General features: G+C 45.1%; 4 protein-coding genes across 4 annotated transcripts; 3 read left to right on the top strand and 1 right to left on the bottom strand.

Moving 5' to 3' along the window:
* Positions 1-166: 166 nt before the first annotated feature.
* BO88DRAFT_427277 (ankyrin repeat domain-containing protein) lies at positions 167-2,266 on the top strand (the record flags this gene model as incomplete). Its single annotated transcript, XM_025708990.1, has 4 exons — positions 167-240; positions 319-1,386; positions 1,450-2,052; positions 2,080-2,266. The coding sequence occupies 4 exons, from the start codon at positions 167-169 to the stop codon at positions 2,264-2,266; spliced, it is 1,932 nt and encodes a 643-aa protein (XP_025560906.1).
* A 1,308-nt stretch (positions 2,267-3,574) lies between these two features.
* BO88DRAFT_427276 (uncharacterized protein) lies at positions 3,575-4,356 on the top strand (the record flags this gene model as incomplete). The annotated part of the gene is made up of 3 exons (XM_025708989.1): positions 3,575-3,711; positions 4,071-4,162; positions 4,223-4,356. 3 exons carry the CDS (start codon positions 3,575-3,577, stop codon positions 4,354-4,356), a joined length of 363 nt encoding a protein of 120 aa, XP_025560905.1.
* A 1,319-nt stretch (positions 4,357-5,675) lies between these two features.
* Positions 5,676-13,521, top strand: BO88DRAFT_489440 (uncharacterized protein; the record flags this gene model as incomplete). The annotated part of the gene is made up of 2 exons (XM_025712703.1): positions 5,676-5,744; positions 12,272-13,521. The coding sequence occupies 2 exons, from the start codon at positions 5,676-5,678 to the stop codon at positions 13,280-13,282; spliced, it is 1,080 nt and encodes a 359-aa protein (XP_025560904.1). The 3' UTR covers positions 13,283-13,521.
* A 389-nt stretch (positions 13,522-13,910) lies between these two features.
* Positions 13,911-15,696, bottom strand: BO88DRAFT_445147 (BTB/POZ domain-containing protein; the record flags this gene model as incomplete). Its single annotated transcript, XM_025710183.1, has 6 exons — positions 15,448-15,696; positions 15,266-15,392; positions 14,643-15,199; positions 14,483-14,516; positions 14,248-14,409; positions 13,911-14,189 (listed from the first exon to the last, which is right to left on the bottom strand). The coding sequence occupies exons 1-6, from the start codon at positions 15,573-15,575 to the stop codon at positions 13,911-13,913; spliced, it is 1,287 nt and encodes a 428-aa protein (XP_025560903.1). The 5' UTR covers positions 15,576-15,696.
* Positions 15,697-15,963: the final 267 nt, after the last annotated feature.

Genomic DNA, 15,963 nt, shown 5'->3' with positions numbered 1-15,963 from the left:
GTCTGTGCCGGAGCCTTTTCATACGATCGTTCCGTGCGCAGTTTCAAAACGTCCTTCACATTGACTTGATCATCTGCCCTAGTCGCCATAGAAACCCACACGCACTGACATACCACGCCTACCAATTTTTCTGTGCTTCAAATCCGAGTTTCTCTGACACCATATCATGCTACTCGACCTTCCCAATGAGATTCTTTTGTGCATTGCTGAAAGTTTTGACCTGTCCCGCGACATCTTGGCGTTTGTCCAAGTTACCAAACGAACGTCTCGCCTGCTACTCCCGGTTCTCTACAAATTCAACATTGAAAAGCAACACAGCTCGGCGTTATGCTGGGCAGCCCAGCATGATCACTCGCCGTTGGCAGAACGACTTGTTCGAGAGTACCATGCCAATGTGAACGCTGTCCATGACGGCAACACTCCGCTTCTGTACGCCGCCTCGGATGGCTCAATCAAGGTTGTTGATGCTCTCCTCGCCAGCCGGCAGATCCAAGTTAACTGGCGGAATGCAAAGGGTCATTCTGCCCTCTGGCGTGCGGCACGGTACGGATATACCGACATTGTAAAGCGATTATTGAAGCAAGACAACATCAAACTCAATATCGCTGATCGAACTCAGGGGACAACGCCTCTGGCAGTGGCTGTAATACGGGGACATGCTGAGACTGTGGAGTCTCTCTTGACAATTCGGCGAGTCAATGTTAACATAAGGGACCGGCGTGGCTGGACTCCGGTTTTTCATGCTCTCTCCCGTGCCATTTCCTACGGGGACCGGAGCATCTTAGAGATGATTCTGACAAGGCCAAACGCGGATCTTTTGCATCAGGATGAAGAAGGCCGTACACCACTTATATATGCGGTGCAGCATAACGAAGCAAGCCTCACGGTGATGCTCTTGCGCCATCCGACATCCCGCACCGAGCCTCGGGATTTCCACGGTCGGACAGCTCTTTGGTACGCCGTACAACAAGGAAACACAGACATTATCCAGCTTCTCTTGGACAGCGGCGCGGATATCGCTGTCCTAGACGACTATGGAGAGACCCCACCCCATAAGTCCATTAAGGACGGAAATCTGTCCACAACCTCGTTGTTGCTGAGAGATCCTACAGTATGGGCCCCTGTGTTCGCGCTGCATGCGGTGAACAACGTGCTGCCACCCCTGTGCATGGCGGCTGATCGGGGAAGCATAGAGATGGTGCGCTTGCTCGTGGAATGTGGCTGGTACGTGAATGAAGTGGATGTAGAAGGGCGAACGCCATTACACTGCGCCGCAGAGAATGGACACGACCCAGTCGTCCAAGTACTACTGACGAACGAGCAGCTCGACGTAAACGCACGAGACCACCGGAAGTCGACCGCCTCGCACGAAGCCGCCTGGAAAGGGCATTTGGCAGTGGCCGATCTACTCCTGACTAGGCCCAACATTGATATCAACGTCGAGGATAGGTACGGCTGCACCCCGCTGTGGTATGCCACGCGACACGGTCACCACAACGTGGCTTTGAGGTTACTGGAAGAGTCAAGCGTCATCGTCAATGCTGTGTGTCGATTTCAGACTCAGCCTGAGAAATCAACCTCGCTCCATCATGTGGTTGACTGCGGATCAACGCAGCTCGTGCAGCGGTTGTTGGCCCAGACAGCTCTGACCCCCAACATAACCGACCACTACGGCCGCAGTCCATTGGGTAGTGCGTCGCACGCAGGTAGCTTGCCAATGGTGGAGCTCCTGCTGGGTCGATCTGACGTGCAGGTGAATGCAGCAGATCAAAACGAACAGCCACCGCTGTGGTCAGCTGCTTTGCAAGGACATATCCAGGTCGTCGAGCGCCTGCTGCAGTGTGGAGATATTGATGCTAATCAGGGATGGGGGCCTTATTTGTCTCCGCTCCTGGCCGCAATTACGCGCGGTCATTCCGATGTAGTCATGCGGTTGCTGAATTGCGTCCCGCGGCTGGATGTTAATGTCTGGATCTACCTAGGGGATTCCGCTCTCTTCCTGGCTGCCCACCAAGGATATACAGACGTGGTTGCGCGTCTGTTAGAAATCTGGTAGACTGACCGGAATGGCACCGACAGGTGGGGACGCACTGCGTTATGGTGGGCAGTCCGGGCGGGTCAGGCGCGAATCGTGCAGCGGCTGCTGGAGGACGACTGGGTTCTAATTGATGTGATGGATAACGACGGGGTAGATACTATGCATGCTGTGAGTAGTTATTATCGTTTTGATGTTGCTCGGCTGATTCGGACTTATTGCTCTATGTGATACAGTAACTGGACGGGCGGTGCCCCCTATAATTTAAGGACTAGGAGTTAGAGTCTTTAGGGCCCTGCCAGAAACCTTCCTTTTATAGAATTGTACCAGCGGGGGGTCTTTGTTGAAGCTAATACTTGGTTTATTACTTGTTCTGGGACTGTCAGTCGTGCGGTTACTCGGTCCACTGTGTGATTATATTTGGATTATTGCTATCTAATCTTGTCTCCCTTCACCAACAAACCGTCAGCGGCGCTAGATAGCTCTTGTTTTCTGATGTGTCTACTGAAATAAGTATATGAGTTTTAAATCTGAGAGCGCGCAGTATATGTTCTTATCCATACATTGCAAGGGTACTGTACAGTTTTACTATATAATAGATTCCTTTGCTTTTTATGTCCTTCACAATTTCCCAAAGTATCGAGCAGATTTATTTTAGAGTGTAAGCTACTGTTTCCTCGCTTGGCTTTGTCCATGTGCATTGAATGTCATTGGTCGACCCCTGACAGAAGCGTAAACAGAGAAAGCACCGCCGACAGAGTCGCAGACTCAGGAACAACCTACTGTATTGCAAACAAGTGTGTCGTCAATATGTGGCTCTGCCAGCGGAATGGCTCTAGAAATGGCTTGCTACCTAGAGAAACTCCTTCTATCTTAAGGTACTCTTGTACTTTCTCATCTTGAGCGAGTCGACAGCGGCACGCAGGTCAGTTATAATTATTATGGCTGTGTCCACGCCCTGATCTGGTATACACTGTCTCCTGTGTAGGTTGTTCAGCCTGTGGAGTATGTGTGGAATCAGATCCTGCAGATTTTTCAGGAAAAAGTAGCACGAGCGGTAGTATGTGTTTTGGCCTTGTTATTGACTGATCAGTCTGACAAGCTCGAGGATTTCATCTATTGTCACGGACTGTTGTATTATAAAGCAGTTTGCACGACACTCGCGTCTGGACGATAGTTATGTACAGTAGAACAAGTACCAGCAGGCAAGGAAAGAAAACTTTGTCACTGACTAATTATCATGATTGGCAAATGCCGGGAAATGGGCGTTTTTAATAGAACCATGTATCATTTAATGTGATAATATACAGGCTAGATGTAAATTCCCACTTGTAGTACTCTAAGGGGTTGGGGGGCTGGGTAATAGGGCTGGTAATTAGTATATATAATGTATCTTTTCTTATCTCTGAGCGGTTAGTTTAGTGACTACCAGGAAACCACCCGCGGCTGTTATATATTCCCCAGACTGTAAATTATTAAGTAATGATATGGTTTCTTCTGAGATTAACTATGTACTAAATAGTAGCTTATCTTACTTTCATGATAGCAGATACTTGGTATTCTAGTATTTCTATTCTTGACCCGCGGATTACAGGGATATTTGTATTACTTTACAGTGGATGGCAGATAGTGAATTACAGCAGAGCCAGCTACACTGGTCAATCCTTATATAAACTGTATTTAACCGGAAGGCACTAATTAGCAGGAGGCTCGTAGTTGCATAAGAAAGTCTGTTTTAATATTAAATCCTAAATGCCCGCGAGATATCCCTCCAGAAATGTTCTGGTGTTACTTATATAATGCTTCTATGCTGGCATATAAATAATGACCTGTGTCCTATTTCCTATAGTATTGCATAATCTGTATTCCCAGCGTCAGTTGGCACTTGCCAATCAAGATTGCATTACCAGCTATTTCTTGACTTTGTGTAGATGGCTCCTTCTCAAAGCCGTGTTAAGCAGGAATAACTTCAAAAATACTGTAATAACCTGCTACAGCAGATTAATGATTTTTGGCGGCTGTACGCCATCTGCAGCTGGATCATTCTGGAAATACTGAACTGCTGGATTTACATTTATCAGTCCTATCCTCATCTTCCCGCACCGACTGCTGAGGAATTGGTAAGCTGTGTTGTTCTAAATATTTGCCTTGGGCTCTGACAAGTCCAGGAGGACTGGCTCTAACCAGTCACTCATAGAACTCCTGCTGAGTATACTACACAACTGATGGCTAACGTGGTGATTCCACACCCACCCACGTTCAATATCCTAGGACGCCAGTACGACGGCTGGGATTCTGTTTTCAGTAAATGTGGAGTATAGTAGTTAGAGCCATAATACTAATAGAGCTTCTATTTATCAGACATGCTATTCAAACTCACAGGCAGGGATATGGGAGGTGTAGAGAAGATTCTGTGACAAGTAGCTAGAAGTACCGGGGGCACTCTGAAAAAAAGTAGGTGTCTTGTAGGCCTGATGGCTGGCAGAATATTAACAAGTATAATGAACTCAGACAACAACTAGTACATGTACAATGATGCATCTATTGGGAAAAAATGACTGTCACTGACCGATAATATTGTACTGCTTGACACGGAGTGCAACGCGAACGTGTCGTGTCACATATTTGAACACGTGAAGAGGAAAGCAGTTTGATATAAGTTAGATCATCATTATCCGCTATGCAGATCGGACCACTGGCGAGAGGAACAAGGTTGTGCCTGTCCTTGAGTCTTCAATATTAGCATGGGACCTAAATCATGGTCATACATTCCGCACAAAGACCGCAGATGCAATTACATGGACTTTAAAACAGCCGCTATTAAAATCTTGTTTCATTTATTCAAGCTCACATACTACGTACAAGCAGGAAGCGCATGATTAATTATAATTAATCATCCAACTGTGTCTGTAGGTTAGCCACGTGTATAAGAGTACAATGATTTCCAGTTCTACACAAACCCTGCCAGCACCTAAGTGATCAACACTTTCTGATAAGGGATTATTCCCCCGTGTTCAAGAATGATTGTCAGTTAATATAAATATTCTAATATATATTTCTATCTTGTGCTCCTCCTCGACCTTCTTTAACAAGACATATTTATACAGAACTGTCAGTGATAATGAAACTAAAAAGACACTTCCGACCATTACCGTGGTGACTAGAGCCATGATAGACTAAGTGGCTGATTATGTAGTATATATATTGATTAATGTTGTAGCAAGGCCTGCAGCTGTATTTATTATAACTGGCCTAAACTCTAATCAGCTTTCATATGGAACAATGGGTGTACAGATATATAACTGGGTCTGTGTATATAAATATCTGATTGACGAGCCAAATCTAATTGCTGTGCTATATCCAGTAAAGCTATGTCAGAAGTGTAGTCCTTACTGTGAAGAAGACATAGGTAATTGTAAGAAGAAGTAGGTTTTGAATTTTATTTAATATAATCTTATTAGTACTGTTGTTAATGAGAGTCTGCTCGAGTTTTTCTGACTTTTGTAAGAAAATCAATATTTCAGGAATTACTAGATATTCTGCAAGGAGCACCCAGTGTGCGATGCTGGTAATAATATTATAGATCCACGGTATATGGTCGACTTCTAATAGTATCTCTATATAGCGAGTGTACCCGGCAATGGACGCCGGACTCGAGGCGGACACTGTGACTGAGTTTGCCGGAGAAGCTGTGCAGGAGTTCATGGCTGTGAGAATTGTTAGCTGCTCTGATATGTCATACCCGGCATCACTGTATCTTAAATACCTTTGGAGTATACCTTCCCATATTACAGTTGAAAGCAGCATATGGTAAGTGGACAAAACACCAAAGCGGCGGCATGGAGATATTGCTGCCGCGAGGGCTGACCGGCAGTGGCGTTGTAATCAGCCATACTGCCACATTCTTGCCTTGGGTCCCAAAATCTACGGTGATACAGTAGTCTTACAGTACTGTGCTGTGAGCAAATCCCTCATTTCCTTGACTGCTTGCTTCAAACATCCTGTATTCTAAAATGAGATAACAGTTCGTATCCTCGAGTGGTAAAGTAAGAGTAGCCCAAGGGGTTGCGGACCGATAAGCATGGCAGCCCGCTGAAAAGAACACGGGGACATGGCTGATTTTGACAGATAGCGATAGTACGGTCGTCGTCTGCATATCACCGCTAGGGACGATGACTTAGCGGACGATTACTTAACGAACTAACTGATCCACAGCATCGTATTTTACTACGTCTGTCAAGTTCGTACAGTACCAGTTCGATGGATGGCTTATGCGCGTTCAAGTTAGCTGTGAAAGCCGTACTCCTGTCGAAGTTGGACGATTCCGAGTTACCAGAATTGGTGGTAAATCTGTACCATAACTTGCAATGCTGTGAATGCCTTGAGCATGAACTTTCCAATATCCGTTATGGCTCTGGTTCGAGGAGTCAACCGCATGTATAATAACTGCGACTCTGTGATATGTAGCAGGTTTGAGCAAGGACGGTGAAGCCAGTTAGGTTGAGCAACTGCCGCGTTCTCTGGTGACAAGGCACTTGCCTTCGCTAGAGCATCATGGTCCGGGGCGACTACAATTTCGGATAGAATCAACAGCTCCACATTCAAAACTGTCGAATAAGTTCAACCTATGACGTATCTTAATTTGTATAGAGCTCTCAACGAACGAACGACAAGAACACGGAGCACGTCGTGCTCTCATCGCACTTCGTCTCTTATCATGGCCGCATCCACTTGCCAAAAACCACCATCTGACAAATGATGGCGCATTAGACGTGATGAATGACCTTGCTTGAACGGTTGACGATCCGGTCTAAACGGTCCCTTGTTGCTCTTTGCAGCTTCACCACCTCCGCCCCCGCTCTGCCACCCTCCCATTTCCTCCCCAAGGTTGATGAGTGAAGGAATCTCTTAATCCACGTGCAAAAATTACGTCAACGAAGCGATAACGTAAGGTACAAGATTGATTAGCGCCATCCGAGGAATAGACACTAAAGCCGGATATGATTTTATAGAAATGCTTTTAAGAAACGCGAGTACACCTGGAGAGGTCCTCCTTGTGACTATTGTTCATATCGCCATGAGTATTGCTCTAAACAGTTATTGTTGAAAGACTTACTACTATTACACATGAGAAATCGCTCAGATTATGGCGGGGTCAGTCGGACATGTGAAAATACATTCATCTATCGAATGAGGTACCTTGCACTCAAGATTAGCTTGAAGAGTTTTTATTATAGGTACTTTGCACAACTACCATGCCTACCGCATTACTCTTCCTGCTCTTTTCCCAAAACCTAACTCGCCTGTACTAATCCATATCAGGTTAGTCTGTATGCAAATACTCTTGGCAGGTACCTATCTGTCTTGTAATTTCGATAGTATTACGCATAACCTGACAAGTACTGTAAAGCCCATACAAAATTCCAGAAGCTTCGGTCAATGGTGATCAAGGCACGTGCCAGACAGATGGGGCAGTGTGTTAACATCGAACGTCTTCACTTTACCATGTGTACTGTAAATCAACGCTGCTGCTGAACTGTCTGAAGCGCTATACAAAGGCTGATGATTTGAACAGGACAAGCCGAGTTAACAAAATTCTTGCTGTTAGTAATCATTCTACTTGGCCTGTCAGATGAAGGCTCCTATGTGCGCGCCGCGAGCCACGGCGGATTCTCGAGCGCGTGTTGGTGGAATTTCCGGTCGCAGAGCTGCAGACGGGCCGCGGGGAGCACTTGGGTCGGTTGGACGACGATGATGGATGTATGGTCTGTGGATACTACCGCAAAAAGTGTTCGGTTCCACGTGGCCAGTCTAGATGAAGAAATATCGATCATGTTCAAGGGGTCATCGGGTCAGCAGCCAATCGGCGGGTTTCCAGCCACTGTACGGCAGTTTCTCCACCTCCAGCAATCGGATGCTGTATTTGGGCGATCCGATCACTAAATTGACCAGTGGCCGCCGCAGAGGATGTGTTACTGTCCGCGAGGTGTTAAACGGGTTTGCTTTGCCGAGCCAGCCCCGTCCCGGAAGAAACGGAGGGTGTAAACCAGCGACAACTCGAAGTGATTACAATATTACAATCTTACTTTTTTTTTTCTTTTTTTTTTTTTTCCTTTCAAAATCTATTTATTTACAATTCTTACTACTTTACATGCCGTATATAAAAGGATGCACTTCTCATGACTGAAAGGAACAGCGTTATACTATTGTACAATCAGATGGAAGGAGGATGATTATATTTATGTAAACGCCCTCCATAGCGATATGCAGATTACCTACAACTATGTCCTACCCGTTGTGTCTACTTGGTAATTGAGGAATGTTGTTGATCTAGGCGTGTTTCCCTTGACTGAAATAAGTTCCGAAAGACAAAAATGAGATCATATTGAGGCGATAGTGCTCTTGCCGGCATGAAGCGCATCGCTGAGCCCGTCCAGCACGAGCTGGCCCAGTAGCGGTCAACCAACTTTACACCTCCAAGTGGACCATCACAGATAGGGGGATCATTGGTGAATGATATAGCTGACTAGCTTAGTCCTTTAACTAATTCCAATGCTGCCTTTCCAGCCTCCCAGGAATACTACAGCATTAGATACTTATTAGAGAAACTACTATCAGAGACCATCTTCTGCTTGGTAATTACTTGAATCAGGTTTATCCGGCCTTTTGATATGTTCTAATCCAGTCTCAGAAACTTGTTGATTACCAGTAAATGGATAGAAAGTATCTCAGGTACTTGTGCTATTTTATTACTTATAGGAATATAATTCTTGCTTTTTTTGTAAAGTTCATCACCATGGTCTGACAGTGTCTCAGAGTTGGATATGATAAATTCACAGTTTTTAGTGTTTTCAGAAAGAAGAGGACTGTTAGTTGACCAGGAATCTTTATATTCTGATCTGCTGTATAGAACAGAAGTCATCTTCTCTAATAGCATGCTGGCCTCCAGAGGAATGTACTGGATTCAGGATGATACAGTAATCACCTGCAATGGAATGAGTTTCTAATTTGTTACTAGTTACAGTATCTGGGGAATAATGAGAGGGTTCTAGATATTTATTAATACTGTGCCAGTTTTAAAGCACTCGCCCCCTAAAACAGTGCTGATTAGGGCTATCTGGATTACTAGTATTAAAGAGTTTATAGCCCGCTAGATAAGATCTGATTATGTATTATAATTATAAGTCAAGGGCCCTGTTAATGATATGTATTAATTAATTTATAATAATAGATGTATTCTTTTTCCTGTCTCTGTTTATTTTGTCTGTACTGTTCTCTACCCGCCACTATTCCTTAACTTCTTTCAAAAGACCTCACCACGGATGTATTTATATAGAATAATTGGGAAGAATGTAATTGACCATCACATTAAATCTATATAATTTAACTAGTTATTCTGATATTACCTGGGCTCTTTCCCTGAAGGTCACCATATCTCACCTGCAATAATAATATGCAGTCTGTGGATTTATGTTTAGGGCCTAGTCTGCTGACTTCCTCATGGCTCAATTATAATGAGGGAAGATAAGCTATTCAGTGTTAAACTGTACTTAGTATAATATTATTCTTTAAATATCAACAGCCAGGTTGCCATGATTCCCAGGATTATTATCAAGCATGCGGCCAATATACCAAGCTTATATTGAAACCGAGGAGAAGGCATTGGAAGCCTACTATCAGAAGTATTACCAGAGTAGCGCCCGAGTCCGTCTAGATTGTCTGACCTTCGAGAATGGCTTTGGCCGCTTGATGGACGACAGCTGAAATGCACTCCGAATGAAGCAGATCCTTGAGATACAAAAGTACCTCTGTATCAATTAAGAGTACCATGTGCCCGTCTTAATCCAAGCCACAGACTGGGGCTCCTATATCAGGCTATTACCATGCAATACAGAGCTATTTCCTGAGCTAATCATGCTCTTGAACATGTTGCTGTGTGTCTTAGACCATGAGAATGTCATCGCCGCAGCACAAAAAAAGCTCTATAGCGAGAACTGATGGTAGATAGTTAATATATATATAGAGAATTCTAATAAGTTGTCTTTGAAATTATTCTGAGTCTCAGTATATATGCCCCTTCCTGTTTACCTGCTAAGTATGAGTCGCCAGATAAGTAACTACAAAGATAAAATTTTCTATTCCTATCTTGTCCACTTGCTCCGAGAGCATTTTCCAAACTAATACTGACTACTGAACAAATTAATCTATGAAAGAATTCAGTTCTATCAAGAAAAGCTAAGCTATCCGCCAGATAAAAAAATAGAGATACTTTGGTGGGCCGTTCTCTGATATAATCCTAAGAATAAAAAGTATATATATCTCTAGGTTTTTCTCCAATATCTTAGTTTCCTACCAGCATTTGATGCCCTGCTCCTTATTCCAGGACTTTGGGCTAAAATACAACTGGGTGTGCTGTATACCATGGTATCACTGTAATATGACGAGGTGAGTGGCCCGAGTGTCTATAAAATAAAAGACTCTTCTAAGAACCTGTTATCTTTAGCCCATCCTGTCCTATCTTGAAACCATCCGTACTGTCTGGATAGATTATATTTTCGACAGGAACAATACCCTTCCTGTTCACGCGGATGCAGAGACTGTTCTCACACTAGAATTTCTAGTCCCAAAGCTCTCGGAACCGGACCGGGAATATCTGCGATCTCGGATAATAGACAACTGGACATTGTTTCTATCGATTAACGAGTCCGACACACGGGCGGCATTATAGAAGTGACTGAAGCAGATTAATATCTCTATTTCTATTTTAAGGATATTCTTCCAGGACCTCTGTTTCTTAGGTATTACTAGTAAAATAATGAAGATTCTTCTTCTTCCCCCAGAGGACCTGGGCTCGAAGAAAACTAAGAAGATCACTATTAACTGTAAACTCAGTACGCAGCATCGGACCGATGCCAGCGTGTCATTGAGAAAAACAAGACTGCAAGTACAGCAGGGATTGCACGAGCTCTGGCGCTTCAGCTTACAATACAGGCTGGACATGACCAAAGTGGCACGCCGTCAGCCGCATATGAGGAAGAAATCATGTAGCTCCTATCCTGTCCCGAATTGCTCGACATCAGTTGACCGAATGGCGTTGTGGCGCCACTTCTTCTGGCTGGCTGACCAGCAAGGCTTTCAGATCCCGGCTATAGCCGAGTTTGCGCCTGGACAAGGGAACTGGAATCAATCAGGCCACGAACGCCGCCCGCGAATCTGCAGCGACCGATGGAACCGCAGCGGTAGATCAAGAGATGTTGAATGACGAGTTGGAGCATCACATGCCATCGCCAAGTTTCTCTCAGATTCTACAAATAAGCAGTCCGATCGACTGGTCTGTGGCAATGTAGGACTGCGGAATGGGATCACTTAAATGCCTATAGGCAATCTGGAGGTAGTTGTGACCATCCCGAATCACAACCCAAGACAAATTTCGCTGCCATGTGACAAAATGATCATCAACAACTTCTTCAATGGATTGAAAGAGCGTAGATTTGTTATCCACAGCCTGGATTATCACACGGTGTCCGCAGAGCCAAGTCTTTATCTCTGGCATCTGAGGTACCTATGGAAAAGAGTTCAGGCCATATTGACCGAGGAGAATATACAGGAGTATATGGTATCTGACGGAAATTAACTTAAAAGGAGACGAAGAGAGATTGCTGAGGCAATAGATAACATTACTGCGTGGGTGGATAAGTAAATTCTTAAGCTACCTGTTCCTGCTCCCCCCTCTTGGGAATGGAATGTACAAGAGGAGGAGTATTGATCAGAATAGAAAAGATTTGATATTTTTAATTTACAGAGATTATATCATCATGACAAGAAAAACATGCTGGATCTTCTGTTGTATGGTATCAATACAGCCCGAAGCAAATGGCTCATTGGTAATATAGTATTCTACCCTATTGCGGGAGCTATGCTTGGAGACTGGTACAGGGACATGGATCACGGGACATGGATCACGGGGCATGGCGCACAATGAACCCGTCTGGCAGAAGATTTTCGCAGTATACATAGCGTATGGCGTTCATCCTAAGTGTGGCGGGTATTTCCCTACATTTGCGATCCTAGAGTCTGGTCCAGTCGTGCTTCCGTTCAAATCATTCTTGTTTTACCTAGCACACGGATTGCTCGAGACAGGTATGGTTGCGGGTCTTCGCCTGTCGAACAATAAGTAACAACTCGGGTCGGTTTTGGGAACGCAGTTTGGCCAGTCTGTGCCAGCCTCGATGGTAGGAAAACTTTGCCGCTTCTATGAGCCGGTCGATTGACCCCCGACGACCGTACAAGCTCGACGACACCAGCTGTGTCAACGAAGTACCTCGTGTGCGTGTTTTGCAGGAACACGTTCGCAGACGTAAACAGATTCGGGACGAGAAGAACCGAGCCTATGAAACAGCGAAAGGAGAACTTCTGCAAATATTCGGTTCCAATTTCCGACGGGCAGCAGACGAGCTGCCGCGCGCGGGTCACCAGGCACAGAAACATGTCAAGGCTTGTGAGAAACAGAGCAAGAAGGCAAACCAGCGATACCAGCGGGCACAGCGTGAGTTTCGAAATGAGTGGCAGCGGCAGCGCAATCGCCTGGTGCGCGAGAATCTGGAACGATACAAGAACGAGCGACCAGTAATCGACAGCGAGCGGCAACTCTCCGGAAAATTGGTGGACGAAGAGGTAATGTGCGCGCTGGAACGAACCGGGTATATGACTCCCCAGCATATGCTCTTGATCGATACGATTCTCACCATGCCCGGCTCTACTGTCGAGAAGGAATATCAGCGTCGAATCTCCGCGATCAATGCGATTATCGCTTTCTGTGACGTGGAAGAGGGGTCGCCTACCAGACGACCAAACGTTTCCCAGAAACGGCGTGCTGACAATACACCGCCATCTACGCCCCCTCCAAAGCGACAAGAACCGTGTGCGGTGGTTGAGCACGAAACAGAGCTTCAATCAGCGATTTCGTCAGTCTGCGTCAAATCTCCGGATGAAAGACCAACTATCTGCTTTCTATGTGTTACAAATTCCAAGCTCCCCATAATCGAACGATTCAGAAAACATACTACTCCGGGATCTCTCAGCAGGCACTTTGTTGACAAGCACGTCAAGCGCTTCCCCAAGGACATGCGTCTCACGTGCAATATCTGTAACAAAGAGCTGGAGCATAAGAAACATGTAATGAACCATGCGCAGACAGTGCACGGAATTGTCTCACGTCGGCCATTGGCTGCTCTTGGCCCAATCTAATGATCACCTTTCGAACCTTCACTTTAAGATCCGGTTTCATACGCACTTGATTGCTATTGATCAGTTTTAATTGTTATCATATACTTCTCGGTGGTGCTATTTGACTTAACACGCATCTTCGTGTATTCTGCTATGTTACCTGACGATATTGCCTTTATTCGTCTATTTCCCTTCGAATATATACTGATAGAAGCGAAACCAGTGTTTGCCGTTCGCCTGCAAATTGACATAGAATAATGGCCTGTGTCTTTGCCGAAAAGCGTTAAAGCCTTTCGAATTCCAATTTTCCCACTTCGTTCTAATGTTTGTAAAGAGACATCTATTCTCAAGCATTATCAACTATAGCTCTCGTTTTGCCAAACCTTTTGTCTATGCCGGCGCTTTGGCTTTTCAACTACACCGTCCAAGTGTTACACGTCAATGACAGAGGCAAGAACTTCACTTGTCCGGCAGCTGCGAGGGTCTTCGGGAAGTGGTACTTGTTCAGTTCTAAAAACTTGCAGAGGGCTAATAATGAGATATCTCTTCGAATCGATCATGGAGATCAAAGTGAATGTAATCGTCGATTGGCTTCTTCCATTTGACATTAGTAAGAATTTCCTGCGGTAGAATTGGAGGTACCAAGATATTAGGGATCATATGCGATCGAGTAATAGGGCTCTGTCTCTATTTCTCCCCCATTTCTCCCCCCATCTTCTCCCTCCTTCGTAGAAGGGCCATTCATCCCTGCGTAGTCCACCCTGCCCCGTTTCCCTGCGAATGTTACAGTACTAGCGCCACATGGACTTTGCCGTCGGACCGCAGCGGTAGAGACCGAGGAATAGTGAGGGCACTGCGGGATGTACGCAGTGATCCATTTTGTCAAGTGAGGAGGCCAATCAGCAAATCCTTGGTATGGCAAAACCGACTGGGGTGCAAAGCCGACTGCGGAGGGCTGTTTCGTAACCAATGAGAATCCGCCCCACTAAGCCCCCAAGAGAAGGCCCACTACTGAACCATGATGTCAGCGCTGCGGTGATAAATTGAGCTACGGCATTAGCTAGGAGAAAATAACAGAGTCTTGCTGACGAGGTGTCCTCTGTTGAGTCTAAGACAAATGCAGCCGCCACACCTCGTGCTTTATGCTTCTATACGCGACGGTGTACGATCGCAATGGCTATAAGTCAAGGTTTCCTAATTTGAAATACCACCGTTACTCACTCCTCTTTGGTACTTGAAGCCCTGCATTGTCTCACTATAAACAGATAAAGTAGAATATCAAACAAAAAGTTGAGCAACTGCACATTATTCGAGACCCTTCCGTGCATTCCAATGAACATTCTAGTAGTATCCATACCGCTGCCTCTAATTTTCGGCACACTTGTCCAAGGTCGAAAGACAGACCTCCAGCATGAATTTGGGAACAGATTCTAAAAGTCCGTCACAGAGTATAGGATTATCTCCATTCCTCAGAATCTTGAGGTTATCCGTCGTGAGCTGGACAACAAGATCTCTGAGCCCACGGTCGTGCTCCCCTGTTGAACTGTAAACTTCAACGACGGAGGAGCTGAATGAATCTTGGTCGGGATGTTCCAAGAAAGATTTCATAAAGTAATCCTTTGCTTTCTTCTTAAGCTCGTTGATCTGAAAATAATCACCTTGTGCGTACATTTGAGCGTGGAAGAAGGCCTGACAATTTTGGGAATCAGTAGTATTGGTTTTTCGTGATGGGTTTGGATATTGTTCAGTGTCTGCATCTAGCTCAAAATTATTTTCTGCCCATGTTTCGGGTGAACATTCAGAACTATTCTTCGAGTTCAGGTGGGCTTGGGTAATTGGAGCACCGTCATAAGTATAGTCGCCCGTGTACAAGAATTCGAGTGTCTTTTTGATGAGCACAGGATTGCAATTCTCGATGATGATCTCGCCGTTCCTTTCCTACGAGTTTCTATATCAATTTCATGATTGCACCCGAAAAGAACTGGAGTATGACAAGTATCTCACCTTAAAGCGACTACTACAAGCGACCTCAAAATACTTTGATTGGGGACAGAGAATGTTCCGATGGGCTGGATAGACTTCATCACCACAACTAATGGACAAATCGCTGTACTTCGGATTGAGAAATTGACTAATTTGGATATCAGTAATTGTACGAGATAAGATTACTAACCGTGGTATCTAACCTAAGGACCAGGTCTTTCATTTTTCTGATAATTTGTTCATTTGCAGAAACCGGCTCCGTAGGTACAACAGCTGTATCAGCGGGTTTGGATACTGCTGATCTTCCTTGTTTTCTTCTTCCTTTCGCCATCAAGGGCTCGTGGATCTATTCAGATAGGAGAAGATAGATTCTATAGAAAATAGAAGAAAAGATCATCATTGCCGCTATTTATGAACAAGCGAATGCGAGCTGCTATGTGGGAGCCCAGGAATTTATTCGGTCATCAGCTTCTTGCTGGTACGATGCTTTGCCCGGTGGGATGGCATATGTAGGTCACGCATGACGTGGCCATGCATCAGCCATCGCCACCAGATTGTGCCAATAGTAATGGCATACATAGTAAGGTCAGAAAGACCATGGAATAGTACCCGGTTGCTCTACGAATACCGACCCCGAATCCGCTCAGGATCCATAGTATGCTGCTCATTTGGGGCATGAAGCCTGTTGTAGCAGTCGAAACAAGAAGAGAGTGGAATTT

Source organism: Aspergillus vadensis (genome assembly GCF_003184925.1).
Source record: "Aspergillus vadensis CBS 113365 unplaced genomic scaffold BO88scaffold_18, whole genome shotgun sequence".
Classification (NCBI taxonomy): Eukaryota; Fungi; Ascomycota; class Eurotiomycetes; order Eurotiales; family Aspergillaceae; genus Aspergillus; species Aspergillus vadensis.
Note: the sequence above shows the minus strand (reverse complement) of the source record. Positions and strands in the feature narration are given on the sequence as shown.